At 49.5% G+C, this 25,352-nt stretch overlaps 4 protein-coding genes across 10 annotated transcripts; 2 read left to right on the forward strand and 2 right to left on the reverse strand.

Annotated features, from left to right (window-relative positions):
* Nucleotides 1-123: 123 nt before the first annotated feature.
* On the reverse strand, nucleotides 124-10,834 carry Vps51 (VPS51 subunit of GARP complex). The gene is made up of 10 exons (XM_038334966.2): nucleotides 10,542-10,834; nucleotides 9,932-10,061; nucleotides 3,836-3,982; nucleotides 3,540-3,759; nucleotides 2,605-3,322; nucleotides 2,025-2,240; nucleotides 1,638-1,856; nucleotides 1,181-1,302; nucleotides 1,008-1,095; nucleotides 124-502 (listed from the first exon to the last, which is right to left on the reverse strand). The coding sequence occupies exons 1-10, from the start codon at nucleotides 10,755-10,757 to the stop codon at nucleotides 242-244; spliced, it is 2,337 nt and encodes a 778-aa protein (XP_038190894.1). The 5' UTR covers nucleotides 10,758-10,834; the 3' UTR covers nucleotides 124-241.
* A 3,392-nt stretch (nucleotides 10,835-14,226) lies between these two features.
* Tmem262 (transmembrane protein 262) lies at nucleotides 14,227-14,805 on the forward strand. Of its 2 annotated transcripts, none has more exons than XM_038311848.1 (3): nucleotides 14,227-14,400; nucleotides 14,499-14,566; nucleotides 14,703-14,805. In XM_038311848.1, exons 1-3 carry the CDS (start codon nucleotides 14,227-14,229, stop codon nucleotides 14,803-14,805), a joined length of 345 nt encoding a protein of 114 aa, XP_038167776.1. The 2 variants fall into 2 exon arrangements, with proteins under 2 accessions (XP_038167776.1, XP_038167769.1); XM_038311841.1 differs by having other exon boundaries at nucleotides 14,499-14,598; nucleotides 14,703-14,779.
* A 28-nt stretch (nucleotides 14,806-14,833) lies between these two features.
* Nucleotides 14,834-19,333, reverse strand: Zfpl1 (zinc finger protein like 1). Of its 6 annotated transcripts, none has more exons than XM_038311812.1 (8): nucleotides 19,242-19,333; nucleotides 18,745-18,854; nucleotides 18,402-18,513; nucleotides 16,879-17,072; nucleotides 16,692-16,764; nucleotides 16,468-16,614; nucleotides 15,740-15,857; nucleotides 14,834-15,287 (listed from the first exon to the last, which is right to left on the reverse strand). In XM_038311812.1, exons 2-8 carry the CDS (start codon nucleotides 18,844-18,846, stop codon nucleotides 15,101-15,103), a joined length of 933 nt encoding a protein of 310 aa, XP_038167740.1. In that variant the 5' UTR covers nucleotides 18,847-18,854; nucleotides 19,242-19,333; the 3' UTR covers nucleotides 14,834-15,100. The 6 variants fall into 6 exon arrangements, with proteins under 6 accessions (XP_038167740.1, XP_038167749.1, XP_038167721.1 ...); XM_038311821.1 differs by having other exon boundaries at nucleotides 19,179-19,331; XM_038311793.1 differs by having other exon boundaries at nucleotides 19,168-19,328.
* Nucleotides 19,334-19,481: 148 nt separating this feature from the next.
* On the forward strand, nucleotides 19,482-23,548 carry Cdca5 (cell division cycle associated 5). Its single transcript, XM_038311829.1, has 6 exons — nucleotides 19,482-19,580; nucleotides 19,755-19,846; nucleotides 19,930-19,995; nucleotides 20,080-20,115; nucleotides 22,553-22,978; nucleotides 23,137-23,548. The coding sequence occupies exons 1-6, from the start codon at nucleotides 19,535-19,537 to the stop codon at nucleotides 23,215-23,217; spliced, it is 747 nt and encodes a 248-aa protein (XP_038167757.1). The 5' UTR covers nucleotides 19,482-19,534; the 3' UTR covers nucleotides 23,218-23,548.
* The last annotated feature ends 1,804 nt before the right edge of the window (nucleotides 23,549-25,352 follow it).

Genomic DNA, 25,352 nt, shown 5'->3' on the forward strand with positions numbered 1-25,352 from the left:
TGCCCATCCTGGGCCCAGCACAGTAGCCAATCAGTGCTGGGAGGCGGGACCTCGCTGTCGCCTCAGAAACTTCGGAGTCAAAACCCCACCCCTGGCAGATCCCGCCCATTCAGGCAAGAGGGAGGAGGACACACAAGTTTATTAGACCGGTCCAGACACCCGCCAGCGGGGTGAGGACAGGGTACAGGCTGGGAGGGCAGGATAGGACGATGGGGCTGCCTCGTGACGGCATCGGCAGGGCCTAGCCGCGCTCGCAGATGACCTCGACAACACTGGGTTCCATGGGCACTGGGTCCGGACAGCGCAGGGCAGCTGAGGCTACCACTTCGTCTAGCAGCAGGTGCACTAGCTCCTCATCAGCCACAAAGCGCCACAAGTAGAGCTGCAGGAAGTGGCAGTCCACCTGCACCTGCTGCAGCCCGAAGCGCCCAAAGGTGCGCAGCCGCACACACTCCAGGAGAGTTTTCAGGCTAATCTTAATGATGCCAGTCAACACCGACACCTGCAAGTGGGCACACAGGGATGCAGCTCAGTAACTGCAGGCTTTGGGGGAGGGGCATACACCTAACTTCTGAACAGAGACTAGGGAAATAACAAAGACAGAAATTTCCAGGCCCTAGGTGAAGAGGGGAGAACCCAATGTTGCCACCAGGAGGTGCAGGGGCAGATAAGCCACAGTGGTCGGATCAGGGATGGGGCAGCAGTCTCCACTGACTACAAAGTAAAAATGGAGGAAAGATATCCCTGAGCTTGGGCCACAGTGGGGCAGAGATCCATATGTGATGGGGAACCCCTGAAGACTCAGGACTATTTTGGAGACAAGACAAAGAAGACTTGAAGTCAGCATCCAGGCTGGAGCGGCAAGGTGGTTTTGCTCTGGACTGCCTAGAAGCCCTAGAGACAGAGACTAGATGGCCAGGGTGGCAGTTTTGCTCAGATGAGGGCTCCCTGGACTGTTATGGGAGCCAAGCTTCCCCCTGGGATCTAGGCGAGAAGGTAGTTCAGACCTTGTTGAATTCCACAGGGCTGAACACATCTATGCGTTCTGAGAACAGCTTCTGAATATTGCTCAGGAGGTTTGTGTCCATCGGAGCACTGGAAGGTGAGGGAAGAAGTCAGAGCCCACTTTGCACACCCTCCCTCTTTTGTCTACCTCAGGGAGGAGTCCTCCCAGCCTGACCTGGGTGTGTAGCTGGGCGCATAGCGACTCTGCTGCCGAGAGCTGCTGTATACAGAGAAGGTCCTTTTGCTGGAGTCGCTGCTCTGGGCTTTACGGACACCCTCTTCATACAGGAGCCCCACCTGGTGGTGAAAAGAGGCGCTGCAAGGCGAGCATTGGGTACTAGAAGCAGCAAATTCCCTTACCTACTAGTTTAAGAATCATAGGTATTGTCACCACTTACACAATCAGCGGAGTGGAACAAGGGCAGGGCAAAAATTAGTCTGAAACCCAATTTCAGCCCATCCCTGCCAAAACTTTCTGGGTGACTCTGGGCCTCCACATTCCCATAAGTATGAAATGGGGGTTCTGGTGGTACAATATAGATACAGTCAGACCCCCTTTGCTTGGCCCTTAGAGAGCTGCTATCCAGGACCCTACACGCATGTGGGCTCTAGCAGCCAGCCTGAAGCAGCACCTGTACGTCAATAGCTGTAGTGTCCTCTACCACTCGCTTCATGACTGCGCGCACGTTCCGGGGCTCCAGAGTACTGAGCCAGTCCCGTGTCTCCACACTCTTGCGTAGCATCTGTGATATGACGAGGCCTTGCACCTTCACGTAGTGCGTCAGCAGTCGCCGAGCTGTCTCTCTGGCCTCTGCACACAGGGTACTCACAGGGGTAACCGGAGACTGATCCTACCAGGAGAGCAGAGGACAGTGGTATAGGTGCCAGGGACAGTTAGGAGGTGAGCGAGCAAATCCTGGGAAAGACACAGACTGCCAGCCTGGTTCTGGCAACAAGAGACTATCCTGCCTCCTGCATTCCCAGCGTTAGCTCCCGCTCCCGCTCCTGAGCCGTTTCACCTGCACCAGAAACTGCTCATCAGTGAGTGTGAGGATGTAGGAGATGGTGGCCGTCTCATAATCCAGGCAGAGGCGAGAGAGCAGCAGCAGCAGGGCAGGGGGCGTGGCACCTCCCTTTTCTCCAGGGCTGTCACAGAAGCTCTGGGCCGTCTGGCACATGGAGCGGATGAAACCCACGATGAGGCCCTCACGCACTCCCTGGCTGCAGAACTCGCCCTGTGAAAGGAGTCCCAGATCCACAACCAGTCCTCTCTCCAGGCAGGAGATTCAGCAAGGCCAGAGCATGGGGCTATTCCTGGCCCTTTGCCCTAACCCTTCTCCAAAGGATAGCCTCATCCTGCTTCCCTGCCTTGCAGGTGGTGGGGCTGGCAGGAGTCAGGTCCCTGGCACTCTTTTATCTTTAGCCCAGCTGCATGGCATTTTCTCTGCCAGACTGCCTTCTATGGACCTACATCCATATCCAGAGTGCCGGGAAAGGACTGTGTGGGGCTGTGACTTGTCCTCAGTTCCCCATGCACTAGTAAAAGGGTGCGGGAGGGCCAGTCCGCAGAAAGAATAACCAAAGATTAGAGAGACATACCCGGAAGTAGGGCTTGTTGGAGAAGGACACTTCCTTGGCAGTAAACAGATGCACAGAGGCCAGAGAGGCCTTGATGGGGCTCAGGATGGAGCTGGCCACATTGGCCAGCAACTCAGCCAGGCTGGGGCCCTCCTTCCCAGCCAGGCGAGGTGCCGCCAGGGCCTGGCGAACATCTGTCAGGCAGCTCAGGAAAGCAGCCCTCAGACCCTGCAGATGGTGGCTCAGGCGCTCTCGGGCCACTCGCTCCACAATCTCCGTGGCCGATTCTGAAAGGCCTGCAGCAGCTAGCAGGGCCCCCGGTGCTTGCAGGCGCCGGTGGAAGCGATCCAGTGCCCGTACCAGCAGTGAGTTGTCACTGCCGCCCTGCTCCTGTGCCAGCCGCCGCTCCACCAGTACAAAATAGCGGCCACCCAACTCCCGTGCGAAGGCTACCAGCTTCTCTGCACCAGCAGGGCCCTGAGCTGCAAACAGCTCCTGGTAGGTCACTGCCACCTGGCAGAGGCCACCCACAAAGCCATTGCCACCGCGGTCGGTGAACTCTAACACGTCGGGCGCTGGAGGGGAGGGCCCCAGGTCAGTCTCCAGGCTCCTCAGTTCTTCCTCCAGCCGTCCCCGAGCGTGTGCCAGGAACTCCTCGCACAGCTCCTCAGCCGGCTCACCCAGGGCCAGCAGCAGCTCCACACACTCGGCCTGCTCCGGGGCACCCGAGCAACCTTCCCTGTGGGGACAGAGATGCAATGAAGACAGTTGGTGGGGTGATGATGGATGCGCAGAACTACTCTTTGAAGACCCTTAGACTTAAACCCAAGAACAGGATTCTGGTACCAATCTCTACCGTCCCAACACCAAACAGCCAGAGACACTTCACAAGGGAAACAAAATGTGGGGGAACTCTTGATGTGATTGGAGAACAAGAACCAGGCCGGAAACCACACCTGAAACGCTGCCGCAGTTGCTGGGCCAAGCGGGCTGTGATGACCTGGCAGTCATCCTGGATGGCGCGGAAGGAGGGCAGGTGCTGGTACTGCTGCAGCACTGCCCTGGCGCGACCCTGGTAACGCACAGCCTGCCCATAGGCACCCAGCTCCACACACTTGGTGAGGCGCGATGGCAGCTCAAAAAGGAACTGAAGCTTCCGCAGCAGAGCATGCACCCCTAGGGGACAGGAAGGGCGTGTGAGCTGCAGAGCTCAGGGGAGCAAGCTACAGGGTCGGGCCGGTCCACAGCCCACCTGCTAGCTTGGTGATGCGCTCATGGCGGTCCTGTAGTGTGGCGCTGATGCGTGCACTGAAGTTGGTGATCACTGCCATGTTGGTAGCCAGCCGGTCCATCTCATCTTCCATCTTCCGGAAATCATTCTTCATCTTCCGAATGGTGTCTAGAAGGACAAGTACCAAGAGGGAAATACGGAAATGGCCAAGGCAGAAAGGTGCGGCTCTCACTGATACCAGCGATTTGCATGAAATGGCTTGGGTCTTGGCCACTACATGTATGGGCAAGAGGATTATGACGGTGCAGCAAACTTTGCTTACCCCTATACCTGATGCAAAGGGGAGACCCCTTAAAATCAGAGGGAAAATGTTGAAAAATAAATTAATAAAAACACCCAATCACTACCCTGACTGACTCCATTTTGTCCAAACTTGCTCTCCATTTTTTTTTTCTTTTTGTTCCATTTTGTTCTGGAAGGGAACTGATCCCCATCACTATCAATATCCACCAGACCTGAGCTTGCATGTGTGAACCTCAGGATTCCAGGACCCCCTTAACTGACAGAGGTTGCTGCATGCTCCTCTTGGCTCCCTACCTTTGTCCTTTCATATATAATCCTGGAGCTATTATTGACTAGGACTCCAAATGTGGAGAACCAGTTGTCACCCCAGGTTGGCCAAATGGAGAAGAAACTCCCACTTCACCTTACTGTCCTGATCCCTCAGGATGATGGATGCGCAGAACTACTCTTTGAAGACCCTTAGACGTAAACCCAAGAACAGGATTCTGGTACCAATCTCTCCCGTCCCAACATCAAACAGCCAGAGACGCTTCACACCAACTGGAAGTCTTGAGATTTAATAGAACATAAGCTCTGAGCCAGGCAGTGGTGGTGCACATCTTTAATCCCAGCACTCAGGAGGCAGAGGCAGGTGCATATCTGTGAGTTTGAGGCCAGCCTGGTGTACAGAGTGAGTTCCAGGACAGACAGGGCTACACAGAGAAACCCTATCTTGAAAAAATAAAAACAAAAGGCTCTGCAAAGACAGGGAGCACCTGTCTGCTCCCTTCTGGGACACCCTCTACAGGCAGCATGACAGGCAGGAAGCTTGCCCACTCAGACCGACCTCCTTCCCAAATGGCCCAGATTTTCACTGGACTTCTAAAACATGGTGTATCTTCTCCAAAGTTCTTTCCCTTTCCCCTTTCTCCCTTTCACCTCGGCCCCTTAATGCTTCTAGACCATCTGTGCCTCCCTCTTCAAATCCCATCTTAGAAGACCATGTCTCACCTTTCTGCTGCCAAACTTACTGTCACACCTCTTGGTCTCCTCTTGCCCTAGTCTTCCTAACACTGCCTGGACACTGATAATCAGATGCGCCTTTGGCCCATTGTGACTGGTCACTTACCTCCACCTATTCTTACCTCTGCCTCCACTAGTCCACGTCTCTTGACCATCACCAGACACTGCTCCATCTAAAACCTCAGCCTCCTGTATCCCACCACCCAGTCTACCCACAACCCTAACCCAAGCTTAACATTTACTTCTATTCTGGCTTTTTGAGACATGGTTTCCCTATGCAGCCCTGGCTGGTCTGCAACTTGCTATGTAGACCAAGCAAGTCTCCAATGTACTGTGATCTGCCTGTGTTTGCCTCCCAAGTGCCAGAATTATATTCAAGCACCACATCCAGTTTAACACCTATTCTTTTTGTTTGTTTGTTTTTTTGTTTTGAGACAGGGCCTCAATATGTAGTTCTGACCTGGAATGCACTATGTAGACCAGGCTGGCCTCGAACTCACAGAGATCCTCCTGCAGCTGGAATTAAAGGCATAAGCCACTATTGCCAGCCTTTACAACTATTTTTTACTTTAAAAACATGAAGAACATAGTGCTGTGGAATAATGTTTTGTACCCTATAAAGATTTGTCACTCATATTAGTTTAATAAAACACTGATTGGCCAGCAGCCACGCAGGAAGTATAGGTGGGGCAACTAGACTAAGAGAATTCTAGGAAGAGGAAAGGCAGAGAGTCAGTCTCCAATCAGATACAGAGGAAGCAAAATAAGAATGACTTAGTTAGAAAAGGTACCAAGCCATGTGGCTAAACATAGACAAGAATTATGGGTTAATTTAAGCTGTAAGAGCTAATTAGTAATAAACCTGAGCAGTAAGCCAAACAGTTTATAATTAATATAAGCCTCTGTGTGTTTATTTGGGACTGAATGGCTGTGGGACTGGGTGGGACAGAAACTTCTGTCTACACATGGGGCCAGAGAGATGGTTCAACAGATAAAAGCACCTATGGCTCTTAAAAAGGACCTGGTTTTAATTTCCAGCACCCATATGTTAACTCACAACCAGCTGTAACTCCAGTACCAAGGAATCTGATGCCCTCTTCTGGCCCCTGCTGACACTACATGCATGTGGTACATGGACATACACTCAGGCACACACACACACACACACACACACACACACACACACAAACACATGCACAAGCACACACAAAAAAATTATTTTTTAAATAAGCAAAAGAAAGAACAAAACCAAAACTCAGAAAGCTAACAATCATAATGCAAAAAAGAGATTTTGTAATTTTTTGCACAAAGAAGTTGGCACCAATAGCAAAGGGAACTCTTTACATCAGTCACACAATCCATCAAACCACAGCATTCACCCTGCCCCCACCCCAGGGCCTCTCACATGCCAGGCTGGTGCTCTAGTCTATTCCACCTTCCTCGTCCTTCCCATTCTTATTGAGTTCATAGTGCCATAGCAAGGAAGGTAGCGGTAAAATAAAAATGTAAGATAGAAGTTACACATGAGCAGCAGAGCGGGGAGCAGGGCTGTCCTAAGACAACCCAGCCCTGCTGCATCAACCTGACAGTTTACCAGTTAAAGTCTCAGGCCGGTAGGACTACATAGTAAGATGCTGTGTAAATACAATAACACAGGCAGGCGGTGATGGCACACGCCCTTAGTCCCAGCACTGGGGAGGCAGGGGCAGGCCGATCTCTGTGAATTTGAGCCCAGCCTGGTTTATAGAGCAAGTTTCAGGAAAGCCAGGGCTATAACAGAAAAACCCTGTCTCGAAAGACCAAAAAGAAAAAAAGGAAGGAAGGAAGGAGGGAAGGAAGGAAGGAAGGAGACCAAATTGAGATACCATCATTGCTGTTGACTTCACAGCCATAGAACCTTCGACTGAAAACAAAAGCTGTCCCATGTCCAAACAAACACAAAGTGTCCAGTGTTTGGTAAGAAAGACTCCTTTGGCTGGACTGTGGTGGCCCACGCCTTTAATCTCAGCACTCAGGAGACAGAGGCAGCTCTCTGTGAGTTCAAGGCCAGCCTGGTCTACAGAGCAAGTTCCAGGACAGGCTCTAAATCCTGTCTTGAAAAACAAAACAAAAACAACAACAACATAACAACAAGACTCCTTTGGCAAGGCTGGGTCTCACACATGCTAGACAAGTGTTCTACCACTGAGCTCCATCCCAGCCATTGGCATGTTGCTTTCTGGCCTGGCTGCTAACTATGTGGATGTGTTCCCTCTGTGGCGTCCACATTATGAGTATATTCCAAAAGCCTGTTGATCTTTTGCTTTTTGTTTTGTCTGCGAGACAGGGTTTTATTAGGTAGCCCTAATTGGCTTGGAAGCCTATTAATTTTCAATAGGATTTACTGCCAAAGATTTTGGGGTTTTGTGGGCTTTTTGAGGACTAGCCAAGCTTTTCTGCACTGGGGGTACAACTCTGTATTTCCACTGCTACTTTATCAGGGTTCTGTATCTTCCACATCCCAACCAACATTATTATTTATGTAATTATGGCAATACTAGTGGGTGTGCAGAGAAGCCACATGTCCTTAATCAATGACAATATGGAGCATCTTTCCATGAGCTTATTTTCCATTCATGTGATTATGTAATGGATGTGAGCGCCTGTGCACTCCACATTTCTCATGTAGAGGTCGGAGGACAACCTTTGGGAGTTGGTTCTCTTACTCAGCCACATGGGTCCCAAGGACTGAACTTGGGTTGTTAGGCATGGCAACAAGCATCTTTACCTGCTGAGCCATCCCCACTGGGTACTTGAAACAGCAAAAGCAGGGAGTCAAATGCAGGACTTTCTGCTTGCTGGGCAAACTCTTGAGGTATACCTCCAGTCCATATTCTGGTACATATCTACACACAATCTATTTAAAGTTTTGTTTTGTTGTGAGACAGAGTCTCTTAAAGCTCAGACTGGCCTTAAACTTCTTGTTTCTACCTCTTCATTGTTTGAATTATGCGGGTATTCTGTTGTGCCCACTTTGTTCTTCTCTCTCTCTCTCTCTCTCTCTCTCTCTCTCTCTCTCTCTCTCTCTCTCTCTTCATTCATTATATATATAGTGTTCTGTCTGTATGTATGCTTGGATGCCAGAAGAGGGCACCAGATCTCATTACAGATGGTTGTGAGCCACCATGTGGTTGCTTGGAACGGAACTCAGGGCCTCTGGAAGAGCAGCCAGTGCTCTTAACCTCTGAGCCACCTCTCCAGCCCTCAACTTTCTTTTACTTCCTACCCTTCATACTACATCATCTCAACTGACCTATCTTCAAGTTTGCTCATCCTTCTGGTTTCTTTTTCTTTCTTTCCTTCTTTTTTTTTGGGGGGGGTGTGGGGGGGGGCTTTTCTTAAACAGCTGTGTCACAGCTCTGGCTGTCCTCACAGTCAGAGGTAGACCAGGCTGGCCTCACATTCACAGAGACCCTTCTGTCTCTCACCACAGCCAGCTCTTCTGCTATTTCAAATCCACTGCTATGTAGCTCTGTCTTGCCTTGTACTCATGCTAACCCTCTCCCTCAGCTTCTGGAATGCTGGGATTACAGACACTGTCACCAATACCAGTGTATTTCTTGAGGAAATGTAAAACTGCAATCTTGCCAAGCCTAGTCTTTGTGGGTTAGCGAGCTCAGCTCTCCTAACACTCACTTTATGAGTTTTCCTTTCCTTAGAAAAAAGTTAAAAAATACTCAAGTCATCTCTATTAAGCAACAGATAAATGTCAAACACTATACATACTCTAACAAATGAGAAAATGTAACACTGGCAAAATTCCTATGGAAAATTCCTCAGCACAGAAATCACTGTCTCTCTTCATCTGAGGCTAGCATTAACAGACAAGCACCTACTCACTGAACCTGCTCGAAATCAGATAAAGAAGCAGCAAGGATGTGCTACTTAGTTGCCACTGTGACACTGGGAGAACAGTACTACCTGTAAGGAAACACGCCCCTAGACATGACATGCTCTGTGGCCTGCCTCCCGGATGTGCGGTTTAGTGTTACTACACAAACATCAAGTGTATATCTTCTGAAATTAAGCTAAAAGGCAGTGGGAGGAGACCTGAGCAGTCAGGCACTAGGACTGAAGAGACAGTTCGACAGCTGGGAGTGCAGACTGCTCTTAGAGAGGACCTGAGTTCAGTACTGAGCGCCATGTCAGTCAGCCCACAAGAGACTGGAGCCCAGCTTCAGGGGACTTGACACCTCTGGTCTCTGGCCTCCAAGGACATCTGCCCTCACACGTACATACCCACACACATAATTAAACATTACTAAATCATAAGGAATGAGGACGGAGTAAGGATGGGAGTGACAAGTCCACCCTCGAGGCAGACTGACCAGAAACAAAAGTTACTACTCATAAAATTAAAAAAAAATTAATTGCCTGATGACCTGAGTTCAATCCCTGGGACCCACATGCTGGAGAGAACTGACTCCCGAAAGTTGTCTTCTGACCGCTACACATGCATGGATACACACATATCCAAAATAAATAAATGTAAAAAATAAGACAAAAACTAAAGTTTACTGAAACTCCTCAGTGCTTCCTAAACACTTTAGATAAACTCACTTCATTTTATCCTTCCTCCCTCCCTCTGGTCGTTAGGACAACCCTCCCATAGTAACCGTCGCTTCCATAAGAGTCTAACCACACAGACCAGGACAGACGTGACAGCGGATTAACGTTGGGACAGAATTATGATCTGGGTCTCTTTCCTTTGATCCATTTTTCTCAGCACAGGGGAGAGGTAAGGCTGGGAGGAGTGTCTCCCAGCGGGATCACCTGTAGCCGAGATGAACTTGTTGTAGTTCTCATAGACCAGGGTCTGCATGTCGCTGTCTAGAGCCCGGATCTGTCGCACCATGTCCGTCTCACTATCCATCAGCTGGGCCAGAGGACATTCTCTACGCAGCTAGAGAAGCAGTTAGGAGCGGTCAGTGTTAAGTGCTCACTCATGGCCCCCTGCCCTGTCTTAGCTTAGCTGGCTTTCCGTGTAAGACAACAGTGATTCCACCTTTATTAGGAATTTCAGATATAGAACCTATAAGTGACATACTTCAGGGATTACTAGATTAGACCCAGTTTGGGATTTGTCAGCTTTCAAACTCTTCAGGCTCATCTTAAACCAGGTCCAGTCTAACGCCTGTTAGGACATGGCCACGCCCACTACCCGGGCCTATCAGAACGTCAGCATCGAGACCACAGACCCTGTATCCCCTCCCGTCAGTCCTAACTGGTTCAATGCTTTGCCTCCAGATTTGCCCTTATTGCCCGGTTAGGGCCGTCCTCCTTTTACGAACTCTCGCTCCCCTCACCATATCAACTAACTGCGGGGTATGACCTAGGGTCAAGTATATTGGGGGTCTGGACCCGCCCCACTTCGCACACACACCTTGTCCAGATAAACTTCCGGGTCGAAGTGCGCCCCATTGAGATCTGTCGGGTCTAGAGGGTCAGGCCCAGCCGAGTGCCCCGCCGCCTCCCCTTCCGAGAGGCCGTAGTAAAGCTTCAGCATCCCGTGAGTCTTCCGCCGACGCCCCGGGGTGTCCGCCTCGGGTCCTTCTGGGGAGTCCCCGGGCCCGGGCCCCACAGCTGCCGCTGCCGCCATAGCTCCAACCGCAACACAAGGGGATGAAGTTGGGGAGGGTAAAGGAAACACTTCCGGGAGCCATAACGTAGTTGAAACCAGGCGGTCCTTTAGGTGAAACGGTCCTCTGCAGCTATAGGACGTGTGAGACTAAAGTTCCGCCTTGCGCTTCTGGAGTGCAGAGGTTTCGCTGAGCTTCTGGCTCCTGTGACTGTGTATGACTATAAAGTGGGCGAGTCCTGGCGTCCCACTCCTGCATCCCGACAGGAAAGACTCATGGAATATGTGCCTAGATTAACTGAATGGGCATTAAGATTAGGGACTATGTTTCACAGGAGGTCTACAAAGATCTGAAGTGTTCATTCAGTAGTCTACACTGTGGCTCTAGGGCACTGTTTCCCAAGGTCCTGTGGGGTTTCTGCTCACACTCAGTATGAGAAGCTCTGTTCTATGGTGCTTACAGAACAGACCCTGTAAACCTGAAGTGTCTGGGGAGATGTGCTGAGTGAGGAGTTGGGATTGAGGATAATTCCTCAATTTCTGATTTAGACAAAAGACTCAGGTATTCACAGAGGCGAAGCTCTCAAGAGAGGAGAGAACGAGGTCAGATTGGAATATGCTGAATTAAATAGAAGAAAATGAGACTTTACCAGTGATGTATGTAAATGTTACCGAGGATGGGCTGGTAGGGTGGTGGTCTGCCGGGAGTCCTGTAGACCAAACACTGACTACCATCTATTTTAATCTGTAAACCACGATTAAAAAAATAATAGCCATGCCGCACTATTAATTCCAGCACTTGGGAGGCAGAGGCAGGTAGATCTTTGAGTTGGGACCAGCCTGGTTTATAGAGCAAGTTCCAGGACAGGCACCAAAGCTAGAGAAACCCTATCTCAAAAATAGTATTAGCCGGGTGGTGGTGACACACACCCTTAATTCCAGCGCTTGGGAGGCAGCACTTGAATCTCTTGAGTTCGAGGCCAGACTGGTCTACAGATCAAGTTCCAGGAAGCCAGAGCTACACAGAGAAACCCTGTCTCCAAAAAACACAAATTTTAAATAATATTAAAATTTATGTGACATCTGATCTGTCCAGTCTCAATACATATTGTCTTTAGTTATGTGTACGCAAGTGCCTGAGGAGGCCGGAAGAGAGTGTGTCTGATACCTAGCTGTAGTCACAGCTTGTGAAAGCTTCCCAACAGGAATGCTGGGGCCAAACTGCAAGAGCAATACCTAGTCTTCACCACTTTCTTTTGCTTTTTGTTTGTTTGGTTGTTTGGTTTTTCGAGACAGGATTTCTCTGTGTAGCTTTGGAGCCTGTCCTGGAACTCGCTCTGAGGACCAGGCTGGCCTCGAACTCACAGAGATCTGTCTGCCTCCCAAGTATGCTGGCGTGCTCACTGCCCATTTCTTTTTTTTTTTTTTAAAGAATTCTTTCTTTCTTTCTTTCTTTCTTTCTTTCTTTCTTTCTTTCTTTCTTTCTTTCTTTCTTTCTTTCGTTTACCACATTCTGCCTCCATGTATGCCCACGGGCCAGAAGAGGGCGCCAGATCTCATTACAGATGGTTGTGAGCCACCGTGTGGTTGCTGGGAATTGAACTCAGGACCTCTGGAAGAGCAGCCAGTGCTCTTAACCACTGAGCCATCTCTCCAGCCCCAGTGCCCATTTCTTTACCTATCACTTATGGCTCCTCTTATCACAGTCTAAATGGCCCACAAAACCCAAAGCATTTATTTATTCACATGGTCTTGGACCAAAAGTATCTTCTTATTCACTGGGTTATTTAGAAACTGTATATATGAAGATTTCAGCCTATGAAGCTATAGTTTATGAAGGTGAATTTAAGCTGGAGTAATGGCTTAGCAATTAAAAGTACTTGCTCTATCTGATGACCCATGTTCCCAGGCTCACAACTGTCTGAAACTCTAATTCTGGGGGATCCAATGTCCTCTTCTGGCCTCCATGGGGAGCCAGGAGCACATGTGTATGCAGACAAAATGCTCATACATACAGAAAAGATAAAATAAATAAATTTAAAAATGAAGAAAAGAAAACCACCAGGCATGGTGGTGTGTTCCTAGAGTCCCAGCATTCAGGAGCAAAGGATTAGGAGGGGGTCAAAATCATCCTTATAGTAATTTTGAGGCCAACCTAGGCTACATAAAAACTGTCTCAAAAACTGAATAAATAACAAAAAGGGCTGTCAAGATGGCTTAGCAGTCAAGACTGGATTCCTGAAATTTGTCCTATATGCACTATGCCATGCGAACACTCTAAATCCACCTACCATACACTAAAATAATTGAGGCTGGGCATAGGGGCACACACATGTGGTCCAGGCAGGTGGAGCTCTGTGAGTTTGAGGCCATCCTGGTCTACACACTGAGTTCCAGGGTAAACCAGGGCTGCCTAGTGAGACCTTGTTTCAAACAAACAAAATCAACTCTAAGTTAATTAGCATTAACTAAAAGTAATGAAATCTTTAGAAGATTACTTGTTCTTCATGCTATAAAAATACACAGGCCTTGGAAGGGCTCAAACCAGCACTGCACAGAGACAAGGAGGGCAAAGCATAGGACACAGGTGACAGGAAAAGCAGCACAGACTGTGGAACTTAGGGACAAGGCCAACTACCCAATCAGAGGGACAACTACATTTTGCTGTTTCTGCTTCCCTATGAAATCTGGTAGCCAGATTTGTGGATCAGTCTGTAGCAATCCAGAAGATTCTCTGAAGAAAGAGCAGTTAAGATTCATTTCCTGTCTCTGCTCATTGAAATCTGTGGTGACAAGGGACATGAACTCCAGTGTTTCAGTTTAGAGAGCCAAAGCTTGGGATTCGGCCAAAGCCTTCCCTCCATTGGGAAAGCATTTAGCTACTCATCTACACACTAACCACTTTCCTGCCTAAAGCCTGCTGTGGAGTAGCTCGGCATGGTAGCTCACACCTTTAAAACAGCACTCTCTATTTTAAAGACACGAGGATCTCTGAGGCTAGCCTGGTCTACAGAGCAAAATTCAGGATAGCCAGGGCTATGCAAAGAAATCCTGTATTTAAAAACAAAACAAAACAAAAACCAAATAATCAAAGCCAAAAGCCTTGTTGTGGAGCTAGGACATGCTCCTCCACCTTTCTGAGCCCTTGCCTGTCCCCTGTACAACGTCCCCTGTGGGAATACTGAGCTGCCAGGAAGTGCAGAGGATAGAATGGTGTGGGCTGCTGCCCCTTCCCTACACCACAGGCTCCTGCTGTTCAGCTCATTCTGCCTGCCACTCCACAAGGGAACAGCTCAATACTCAGAAACATTCTTCTGTTTGTTGGAATCAGGCTATGTTCTAGAACCTTGTCCTCTTCAATGCTTCCCTCACTCTGGAATACACTACTGTTTCTGCCAGAATACCCTAGAATGGCAGGATTTTACTGTCTCTGGACACTAACCACTTGCTCCAGTTCCTGAGCCTGACTTGAGTCCAGGCTGTGACCAGGATGAGATGGCGGGACCGAATAGCCGTATTCTTCTTCCCTCCAGGCATAATGCTCACCGTAGCTGCATTAATGCTCTTCTTCCTACACTTGGGTGTATTTGCTAGTGATGTTCACAACTTCTGTGTCAGCCACCACTACGACCGCATGAGCTTCCGATACACGGTTGTCCTGATAGTAGGTCTGGGGAGGGGCTCAAGGGCTGGCTGGGGAAGCAAAGGAGCTGATGAGAGTGTCTACGTTGGGGCCGCTCTCCCACTGGACCCCTCTCCCAGTTCTCCCAGGTGATGAGCATCTGCTGGGCTGCCATGGGGTCACTCTACGCAGAGATGACTAGTGACAAGTTTCTTCGCTACTTTGCTCTGATCATCCTGAGTGAGTGGGGAGGTGTGCTTGCAAGGAGGGGGAGATTTGAAACCCTGAGAAGTGTCAAGGAGGGGACAAAACTGTTGAGCTGATGGGTTCTCTCCTCCACCCAGTACTCAATGGAGCCATGTTCTTCAACCGCATGTCCCTGGAGTTTCTGGCCATCAATTACCGAGAGGAGAACCACTGAGGCCTGGGGATTGGGGACAGGGCTGAGAAGGGAGATGGAAAAAGCTGCTTCAGGTGTTTTAATAAAGTCTGTTGTTTATTTGCACCTGTCTGCTCCGCTGAGGGTTAAGTAGGAGGCTGGAGACCCAGGAACCAGCAAGTGAAGACCAAAACGACCAACAGGGCTACAGACCTGGCCTGCAGCCTCAGCCTCCAGCTGACTTGGTCCAGGGGATTGTAGTGTCTCAGGACTGAGGAAAAGGAGTAGAGAAAAGCCCCCAGGCCTCCCCAACCTTCTCTCCCCAGGACTTCGGGTCCTAAGCTGGCCCAGACCAGCACAGGCTCAGGAAGGACCTACACGGATGTGAGGGTTCATGAGTGGGTCCAGATTGGGATCACTGTCAGCTGCAGCCCGGCCGAGGCGAGACATAAGGGCAAGGAGTGCCAGGAAGCCCAGCAGCCCCAGCAGGAGCAGGAGCCCTGCCCGCTGGAGCAGAGTCAGTGGCCGCTTCCGGGACCCAGCCCTGCTCCTGAGAGGAATGAGCAAAAGTCAGGTGAGGCCCCTAGGACCCTGCCCTGGTACAGAGAGAAGTCTTAGCCACTATCTTTGGGCCTTAATTTCCTTATCTGTGCACTGGGAGTGATCACCCCTGTTCCCCTGCATTGGCCGTCATCTGGGGTTATTATGAAACTTGAACCAGTAACACACAAATTGTCCTGGAAGCTTGAACATGAGGGAGACTAATAAAAATCAGGTGACATCACAGCAGGAAGGGGCCTCAGAGCCCAAGTTCAAACCTCCTATAAGAGGAAAGGGCACAGCCCCTGAAAAGGACATGCATGGTAAGCCTGCCTGCCAGCCAGGACCTCACTGTGGCCCTGGCACTGGATGCTGCCAGTGCCCAGAACAAGGCTACTGTCATCAAATTGTCCACCACGGGGGCTGTCCTCTCTGACACTCATCCTGCATGTCTCCATGTACCTGAGAAGTTGGGCCAGCCAGCCCAGAGCAGGCCGGCGGCGATATTTGTCATCATCACAATCTCCGTGGAGTCCTGCTGTTCGGTCATCATCCCGTGTGTCATATACCTTCCTTGGGGCTATAGGGATAGAAACACCAGCATGAACAGGCTCAGACAAACTGGCCTTGTGGCATGCGTGGAGGTGGAACAAAGAATCTCCTGCCCTCCCAACCTAAAGGAGCATCTTGTGCTGTGGGACAATGGTCTTTTATCCTGTCACTTGTATTATTTTTAATAAAATGCTGATTGGCCAATAGCCAGGCAGGAAGTATAGGTAGGGCAACGAGAATTCTGGGAAGAGGGAAGTTTCAGTCTGCAGTCATCACCCAGACAGAGAGGGCCAGACACATAGCATGCAAGATGTGACTGCCTTGCTGAAAAAGGTACCAAGCCACGTGGCTAACACAGACAAATATTATAGACTAATATAACCTATAAAAATTAATAAGTCTGACCTAATAGGCCAATCAGTTTATAATTAAAGTAGACCTCTGTGTGTTTCTTTGGGACTAAATGGATGTGGGACTTGGTGAGACAGAAAACCTCAGCCAACAATCTTGAAAATTGTGGGGAGGCAATATCTGTCCTTGGAGTGAGGCAGAGCCATTCCATACGGGGCTACTGAGCTCTCGACACACAAATCACCCATACTTTTCCATTCTCTGACTGCGGAAATGCCCCAGCTCACCGTGTGTCAGGGCCTCAGTACCACCCATGTGTATGACGGTGTGCTGCTCAGGGTGGCTTGGGGAAGAAGGGGGGTGGGGAACCTGGCTGTAGAAAGCTGGAGCAACAGATGCGCTGTCTATCTCTTCTTGCACAGGAGGGTTGGTAGCTGTGGATGTAGAAAGAACTGTCAGTGGAGCAGGGAGGCAAGACCCACCCAGACAGCAGATGGAGGCCACCACTCACCATTAAAGCTGGACCAGTCAGAGAAGTCTGAGGAATTGAGGGGCTCAGGCTCTGGGCTTATCACCTCATCAATCTGGAGAAAGGAATCTAAGTTAGCAGCTTGGCTACTCCTGCTGCTCACCCATCCAACCTGGCTCAGGTGGGGGTCAGGGCTAACAGATGACCAGACAGGCAGGGGGACTCTCACCAGAGGAAGACCCAGTCCTGCTCGGGCCCAGTTGACCGTGGCTAGCTTCTCTCTCAGTGCTGAAGCCACGGGGCCAGCTAGGTTGGCTGGGGGGAAGATGGGGCCATTGCAGCTGGGGCACTGGTAACCTGCAGGAGCTGTGTTTCGTGGTAGCTGAGCAGCACGTTCATTGATGCAGGCCCAGTGGAAGAGATCTTAGGACCCATGAAATAAGAAAAAGAAAGATAAAGACAACTCTGGGCTCTTAGCCTATGCCTAGCAATGTCCCCTGCCATGCCCCTGCCAGCTCATTGCAGGAATGAATGGGCATATATGTGGATACCCAGGGCCATTCTTTTTTCTCCTCACCCCTGGTCTCTAAGGCTTCATTCAGCCTTTTTGTGAATACCATTGTACTAAATCACATAGATTAGACTTGGTCAGTCCATAAGGAGAAGGTGTGGCTGGGAAGAAAATGCCATCTACCCTATCATCAAGAGTCTTCTCTGGGCCTGAACTCACCGTACTCCTTGGGCTAATAAACCTAGTACTTGGGAGGTGGAGGCAGGAGGATAAAGAGGTCAAGGTCAGACCCATGAGATCCCAGACTCAAAAAAAAAAAAAAAAAGAAAGAAAGAAAACACTACATACAAGAATACTTTCAGGAAAGCTTCCAGACATACACACAGATTCATGCATATATCCAGAGGCACAAATATACACGTACTTATAAAAATATAAGCAAACCCAAGAACAATTCCCTCAACCTACACTGGACGTCACTCATGTAAGGTATACACATCTGTACATTCATGTCAGCTGATACTCATAATCCATCACCCTCATGTCACCATGCATTCTACGGTACATGTGTTCATATACATTCATTATCCATTAACTCTCCCATGAGTATAAAGTGCACCTTTGTATGAGTATACACACAGTTTCATGGGAAAGCCATGTAAAGCTGCCCCCTTTGCACCAGCATTTTTTTTTTTTAATATTTATTTATTTATTATGTATACAGTATTCTGTCTGTGTGTATGCCTGCAGGCCAGAAGAGGGCACCAGACCCCATTACAGATGGTTGTGAGCCACCATACGGTTACTGGGAATTGAACTCAGGACCTTTGGAAGAGCAGGCAATGCTCTTAACCTCTGAGCCATCTCTCCAGCCCCCGTACCAGCATCTTGAAAGACTTAAGCTTAGGCTTTTACACTAGGCTGTGGCTACTGACTCCCTTTAACTGTAACGTGGGAGGCGCTTCCTCTCTGTTCAGTCTTGGAGTCAGTAATGTTCCTGAACAATGAATCTTGCTCACAGTCATCTCCAGCTCTCGAAGACTGGCAGAGCAGGAAGGGGAGAAAGGAAAAGGCTTGCCTAGGCTTACAAAGCAGGGAAGCACCTAACAGGATCGGGATCTGAGGCTCTAGCCTCCAGGCTTGAGGGGCTCACTGTCTTGCTGCTAGAAGGGTGCTAGCAGACCAGTGCCCAAGCTGGACCCTGGAGCTGCGCAGACCCCTTCCCAGTGTCCAAGCCTCACCATAGCAGACAAGACGGGTCGTCTCTCGACTGGCCAGGGGTGTGTTGCACAGGCGGCAGTTGGGGTTGTAGTCGCTATCTTGTAGCCACTGCAAGTAGGACTGCACGATGCACTGGAGTGGGAGAGGGATGTCACAACTGGTGTCCAGGCTCCCGCCCTGTTTTTCTGTTCAGCCAGTATAAACTGAACACCTACTGAAAGCCCAGCAGAGAGAACTATAACCAAGGCCTTGCCCTTGCGTAGCTTTCAGTCTAGCTAGAGTACCTCATGGATTTGGAAGAAGCCCAGCCCATCTTGCCTGCCCACCCAGCGCCCTGCTCAACCACTGCTCCAAACGACCCACCTTGGCGTGATTGGCTACCAGACAGTGCTCGCAGACGTTGACTCGGTGTTCGAAGCAAAACAGGTTTGTCACCTTCCTCTTGGGACACTTGCAAAGTCCCATGATCGATCCTAGGGAGACGGTCTGAGTTAGCAGGAAACCAGGTTCTGGTGACTGCCACTTTGTTCTCACCAACCCAGTTCGTTTCTTTTTTTTAAATCCCCCCAGACCCGTTCCACACCAGTCCAAACGGCTTCAGTACGAGGAAGGCCACGCCCCCTACACAGACCTTACCACAGGCGACCCCTCATTCCGTCACGACCCAGCCCCTAGGCGGACGACTTTTCTATCAAGAACTCCAAAATCACCAAACCCGCCCCCAAGACCCCACCCCCTCTTGGCCCCGCCCCCATCAGGCAGTCCCCATTCTGGGTCTCAGAGAACCTCCGCGATACCGGTCGCGACGAGTTGCGTAGGGTGGTAGGAAGCGCGGAAGGAGGGAGACTGCGTTGACCCACTCCGGTAGATGAAGCGCTGCTCCCTTCGGCTCCGGCCGCTCTGATTATCCCTCCGCTGCCACGTCTCTTCCGGGTGCGGCGCACACTGATGACGTCACAGCGCCACCAGGCCACGCCTCGGCTTTACGCAAGACGTAAACCTTTGACGACGAAGAAGTTGTCCAAGGGCCGGCCTTCTTCTAGCGTCACTTCCGCTTCCTCCTCGTTAGGCGGGTAATTTGAACGTTTGCGGACAGAAGCTTCCCGCGGGCGTAGGTTGGCAACCGCGGCGGAGACTGAGCCGGATCGTGGGCATGTCGGAGCGGCGAACGCGGTCCGGAGGGGCCGCCCAGCGGTCGGGTGAGCGGAGGGCGCGCGAAAGCGGTAGGGCCGCGTCGTTTGGGGAACGAAGCTTAACTCCCCTTGGAAGACGCTCGCTTTTCCGAACTCGTCAAGCATCTTGCTTCGTTTGATTGTTGTCTTATTTTAACTCGAACCAAGTTTTGCTTATCCTTAAACATGTTTCCTTTCCAGGAGTCAGGACTCCACTTACTAAGTCTTCTAAGAGGTCCCAGCGGAAATCTGGCTCAGATCTCCCAAACAGCTTTCCTGAAATTTGGCCGAAGGTACGATCCGAATTCCTCAGGTTCTGACCAAGAGGGCTTTGAATTTATGTAAAGCTTATGGTAATCTCCCGTCCCCTTTTCAGACACCTCATGCGGCTCCGGTCAGAAAGCCCATCGTCTTGAAGAAGATCGTGGCTCACGCGTTAGAGGTGAGGAACCGAGAGAGGAATTTGGGAGTGAGATGTCAAAACTGGGCTTAGCTGTTGATTGACGGCTTGATGTTATTCCTACAGGTCCCATCTGTTCACACGCTTCGAAGGAGTCCTAGGGTGAGTTCAGTTCCATCTCCTTATTTGTGTGGGATCCATTTCACCTTAGAAATAAGGGTACAGCCAGGTGGTGGTGGTGCATGCCATTAATCCCAGCACTTGGGAAGCAGAGGCCAGTCTGGTCTACAGAGCCGGTTCCAGGACAGGGTCCAAAGCTACACAGAGAAACCTTGTCTCAAAAAGAAAGAAAAAAAGAAAGGTTAGACACACTACATATTAAGCACTACTTGTACCTAGGCAGCTAAGAACAGTTTGCCTCTTGAGACCTTCATGGATTTTCACCATAGGTCTCGCTGTGTAACCTCTTGTCCTGAACTGGAAGTTGTTGTAGACCAGACTGGTCCTAAGAGCTCTGCCTACCTCTGCCTCCCGAGTGCTGGGATTAAAGGCATTGGCCACCACCGCTGAGCTATGACTCAACTTTTAAGGAAAATAGTGAAAATGCTCTAAAAATGAGCCAGGTAGTGGTGGCGCACGCCTTTAATCCCAGCACTTGGGAAGCAGAGGCAGGCGGATCTCTGTGAGTTCGAGACCAGCCAGGTCTACAAGAGCTAGTTCCAGGACAGGCTCCAAAGCTACACAGAGAAACCCTGTCTCGAAAAAAAAAAAAAAAAAAAAAAAAAAAAAAGATGGTGAGGGCCCAACTAAGATAATAACTGTATAAATGTCCTCTCACACTCTTCCCGGAGAGCTTCCTGACTACTAATTCACTGACACATTTCTCTGGAAATATCTTCCCCTCTTTAAACATAAGTACTGTGAAAGTGGGGACTTCTGAATTCAAGGCCTGCTTGGTCTACATAGAGAGACCCTGCCTCAAAAAAATATATATATTTTGGGTATATATATATATATATTGGGTAGCTTTGTGGATGCAGATGATGGTGATACAGCAGTTGAGGTGGTCCCACTTCTTTGTTTTCAAGTTAACTTTCTCTATGTAGCTCTGGCTGTTCAGGAACTCACTCTAGACCAAACTGGCCTTGGTTCACAGAGATCGCCTGCCTCTGCTTTCAAGTGCTAAGTTGAAGGCATGGCCACCACAGCCAGCTGAAATGTTTCTTGGAGACTCTTCTTCCTTCCTTGTATTAGAGCATGAGTGTTGTTGGATTTGTCCTTTTACTAAGTCTTGGCCTCCAGAAAACTAGGTGCCAAGTTCATGTCCATTAGTTCAGTGACCCTCCAGTGTGCAAGGTTCTGCTGTACCCTGGGTGTTGACACAGTTAGCAAGACAGCTGGTGACCCCGATCCTCAAGAAACTTCCCCCATCTGGGTGGCCTGACTGAGTTAACTAGTAACAAGCCACTGTTACTATATAATATATATAGCTATATTGCTGTACTAGAAGTTAAAAAGGGTATTGTAAGCAAAAAAAAAAAAAAAAAAAAAGTCTGGGCTAATCTGAATCCCAGGTGAAGGACAGCCTCCCTGAGGACGACCTATTTAAACTGAAAGTGGGGGGGGGGGGTACAGTGACCAACACATGAGCCTCAAGTACATTGTCAGGTTAAGTTTTTGCTGAACAGCTTTGCTGTGGCTCCATTGGCCTTGGGTCAAAGCCTTTACGGTAGCCTGTGTGTACACAGGTGGTATTGCAGTGTGCCTTAATCAGTTAGGATTAAAGGTGTGCACCACCACCACCCAGCTTGTTTTGCTTTTTAAACGTGCCCACCCCCAGTTTTCCATCTTGTGTTTTCAGTGATGCAGTGGAGGCACTGATGCCAATGCTGCTTTCGTTTTCCCTGATAGATTCCCAGTGCCCAAAACATTCCCTGGTGTAGGGCAGGTCACCAGTATAGAGGTGAACATTTTAGAAAACTCTTTAGCAGCTATGTGGCGTTGACCCATAGAGGGTGAGATTGGATGCATGGATGCAGGCAAAACAATGAGGCCATCAAGCCAGTATGGGTATGCTGGGACTTAATGTCAGCTGGAGATGGTGGCTCTATGCCAGGTACATTGACTGGCAGCAAGTGTAACAAATGTAATGAATCTCGTCATGTGTGCATCTTCTCTGGAGCAATGATGCTTCTCTTCTCAGCAATGGGGTAGACACCAGGGTTTGTGCATTATGAGCATGTGCTCCATGACTGTTCATTGCTCAAAATCTGTCCTGAGCTGGGTGGTGGCGCATGCCTTTAATCCCAGCACTCGCGAGGCAGAGGCAGGCGGATCTCTGTGTTTGAGGCCAGCCTGGTCTACAAAGTGAGTTCTAGGACAGCTAGGACTGTTTCACAGAGAAACCCTGTCTTAGGGGGAAAATCTGTCCTGGACTAGGGGTGGAGCCCCTCAGCACAGCCGTTGCCTAACATACACAAGGCCCTGTGTCCCATCACCAACCCCGTAAAATACACAAGAAACAGAACTGTCTTCTGGGCAGTCTTTCCCTTCCTGAATCCCCTAGCTGACAAGGGTTCTCTCTCCTGTCCTGATACAGATCTCTTTTATCTTGGAAAAAGAAAACAGCCCTCCTCTCAAGGTCCCTACTAAGGAGGACCTCTTCAAGACTTGCAGTGTTCCTGGTACCCCCACCAGCACCCCAGTGCTGTATGCTCAGAATGTTGACTCTAACTCCGGGGAGGGAGAGCTGGACACCAGAGACTTGGAAATGTCCCAGAAAGTCAGACGGTCATACAGTCGGCTGGAGAGCCTCAGTTCTGCCTCAACCTCTACTCCTGGTCGCCGGTCCTTCTTTGGCTTTGAAGGACCTGAAGACGTGCCTGGAGTCTCACCTGTTGTGTGTTCAAAGTTAACTGAAGTCCCAAAAGTACCTGTGAAGCCCTGGGTTCCAGACACAACCCTTCCTGGTATCTCTCCTCCAGCTGTGAAAGAGAAGCGAAAGAAGAAGGTGCCAGAGATTCTGGTGAGTAAGGGGCAGGGTCTCTCCTGCAGGTGCACTGTACAGGCAGGGAGTGTGTGGGGCCAGAACTCAGCTCTGGCCCCTGAGGGTGTGGGTAAGTAACATGCTCTGGCTGACATGACTGCCTTCCCCGCTCATGTGCCCTCATTTCTTTCCACCAGAAATCAGAGCTGGATGAGTGGGCTATGGCCATGAATGCTGAGTTTGAAGCTGCTGAACAGTTTGATCTTCTGATTGAATGAGATAGAGTGGGGGTACCCCCACCAGGCTCTCACCTCTCTCTCTCCTTGTGCATATTGCCCTTGAGTAGAATAGGACTTGTAAGGTTCTCTTTATTGGCCTTGTTATCCAGAAAGGTGTTTCTGGCCCCTTGTCATATTGTGACTAGTTACCCTGGGCAGTCTACCTTCACAGTGTTGGAGATGAGAAGCCACTTCTGCTCTGAGCCCGCACTGTCAGAAACAGGTTCGGCTGTGGGCTGTCTCTGGTGGTGCCCTCTGGTGGTGGCTTACAGTCTGGCCACCAACCAGTAAAGGCGTTCTATAGAGTCTGATAGGGAACTCACAGGCTGGGGAGCTGGACATGGATTCTGGGGTATGAAAAAGGCAGAGGGAGTCATAGTTGGGTTTTTTTTTTTTTAACACACGTGACTACTACACAGGAACTGTTTGTGTCTGTGTTCTGCTGTTAACACACTGGTGAATGAGGTACCGATGCTTAGGGCACAGTGGACATATTTCATGGTGTGGGCTCCAGATGCCAACTCAAGGTTTGTGGTCTCTCTGATCATCCTTTCCTCACCCACATCTCTTTCTTTCAAATGAGCTGCAGTCTCGGCTCTAGGATGTGGTTTTCTGCAACTACACTTAGAAAGCTCTGGGTGTTACTGCCCATGATCCAGACAGCTGCATCACTGGAGGCTGTGAGCTTGACTATTACACTCTCGCATGAGACCATTCCAAGGGGGTGCTGGGAATTAAAATGCGTGTCTCGTGGTGTCTGCGGAAATGTCTCCTGCCTACCACTCCTCTCTGGTAGAAGATACGGTTTCAAAAGCCATTGGATTTTTGCAAGTTCATGGGAGGAGAAGCAGTGGGGAATGAGAACTGCAAGCAAACACACTCTTATACCAGGATGGTTTTGGGTGGAGCACACCTGAAGAATTTGTCCTCACTGGTTCCTGTGGACCCTGAGCTGGACCCTGCTGATTGTTGCCATTACTACAAACCCATCTGCCTTTGCGGGACTAATGTGCAGCCCAAGGGGAAAGGTTTAATGTAAATAAACTTTTAAATAGTTTTTACCTGTTTGTAAACTGTGTTCTATTTGATCGAAGACAGAGCTGCTGATGTGAAGCCCTGAATGCCAGGGCTGCTCCTCTGCCATCCTGACTTTCCTCTAATGACTGTAAGGACCTGACATTGGTTTTCTTTAGTGTTAATGCTCTTGAGAGATCAGCCAAGACATTTCATGGGCACCATTATGGCAGTAAAGAAAGAAGAGACAGGGGTGGCAGGTAACTTCAGACAATGCTGAGGGGGAGAAATGTTGGGGAAATGCTACTGCTTCCATCCCAATAGATGGGACATCTCATGCTACACTGAGTAAGAAACACCCTCAGAGCAAGCCCACCATCAGTACCACCGTGAACAGGGTCCTGAGAGGGATGCTTGCTCAGCAGGAAAAGTGGGCAGAACAAGTTGGCAGTGGATGAGGAACTTCATGGAGAAGAGCACAGCTGTCAGGGTGCATTGTGTAGCTGGGGATGGTTGGAGAAAGAAGGTACTCCAAGATGAAGGCCCGTGTGGCAGCAGAAAGGTCTAGTCTGATGAACTGAACAACTGTACAAAGGTATATTGAAAACTACACAAAGTATTTCCTCATACCAAGGTTCCTCATCTAATTCATATGTCTTACTGAAGGGGGTATCCCATGCCCCCATGACTCTAGTCCTTTATTATGTATCGTTTTCAATACACAATGATACAAGAGCCTCACCCCAGATGCCTTGTAGATGGAGACTGCTTTAGTTTCCCAGGCACCGAGACCTGAATAATCACACAAACTATATTAATTACAATAGTGTTTGGCCAATAGTTTAGGCGTATTCCTATTAGCTCAGGCTTCTTATTAACTAACTCTTACATCTTAAATTAACCCTTTTCTACTAATCTGTATTGCCACAAGGATGAGGCCTACTGCTAAGGTTCCAGAATCATCTGACTGCCTACTCTCTGGCTCTGTTCTGATTTTTTTTTTTTTTTTTTTTTTTTTTTTTTTTTTGGTTTTTCGAGACATGGTTTCTCTGCAGCTTTTTAGAGCCTGTCCAGGCTCTCTTGTAGACCAGGCTGGTCTCGAATTCACAGAGATCCGCCTG

Source organism: Arvicola amphibius, chromosome 1, assembly GCF_903992535.2.
Source record: "Arvicola amphibius chromosome 1, mArvAmp1.2, whole genome shotgun sequence".
Lineage (NCBI taxonomy): Eukaryota > Metazoa > Chordata > Mammalia > Rodentia > Cricetidae > Arvicola > Arvicola amphibius.

Bases quoted from the DNA above. Each gene is read 5' to 3' on its own strand.
- Zfpl1 (XM_038311812.1), bottom strand. From the start codon at position 18,846: ATGGGACTTTGCAAGTGTCCCAAGAGGAAGGTGACAAACCTGTTTTGC. The intron at 17,073-18,401 runs GTGAGGCTTGGA...ATGGGTCCTAAG, and splicing joins GACCCGTCTTGTCTGCTATG to ATCTCTTCCACTGGGCCTGC. The intron at 15,858-16,467 runs GTGAGCTGGGGC...CTATCCCTATAG, and splicing joins TACTGAGGCCCTGACACACG to CCCCAAGGAAGGTATATGAC.
- Tmem262 (XM_038311841.1), top strand. From the start codon at position 14,227: ATGAGATGGCGGGACCGAATAGCCGTATTCTTCTTCCCTCCAGGCATA. The intron at 14,401-14,498 runs GTAGGTCTGGGG...CCCCTCTCCCAG, and splicing joins GATACACGGTTGTCCTGATA to TTCTCCCAGGTGATGAGCAT. The intron at 14,599-14,702 runs GTGAGTGGGGAG...TCCTCCACCCAG, and splicing joins CTTTGCTCTGATCATCCTGA to TACTCAATGGAGCCATGTTC.
- Vps51 (XM_038334966.2), bottom strand. From the start codon at position 10,757: ATGGCGGCAGCGGCAGCTGTGGGGCCCGGGCCCGGGGACTCCCCAGAA. The intron at 2,241-2,604 runs GTATGTCTCTCT...CTCCTTTCACAG, and splicing joins CCAACAAGCCCTACTTCCGG to GGCGAGTTCTGCAGCCAGGG. The intron at 1,857-2,024 runs GTGAAACGGCTC...CTCTCCTGGTAG, and splicing joins ATGAGCAGTTTCTGGTGCAG to GATCAGTCTCCGGTTACCCC.
- Cdca5 (XM_038311829.1), top strand. From the start codon at position 19,535: ATGTCGGAGCGGCGAACGCGGTCCGGAGGGGCCGCCCAGCGGTCGG. The intron at 19,581-19,754 runs GTGAGCGGAGGG...TTTCCTTTCCAG, and splicing joins AGGGGCCGCCCAGCGGTCGG to GAGTCAGGACTCCACTTACT. The intron at 19,996-20,079 runs GTGAGGAACCGA...TTATTCCTACAG, and splicing joins TCGTGGCTCACGCGTTAGAG to GTCCCATCTGTTCACACGCT.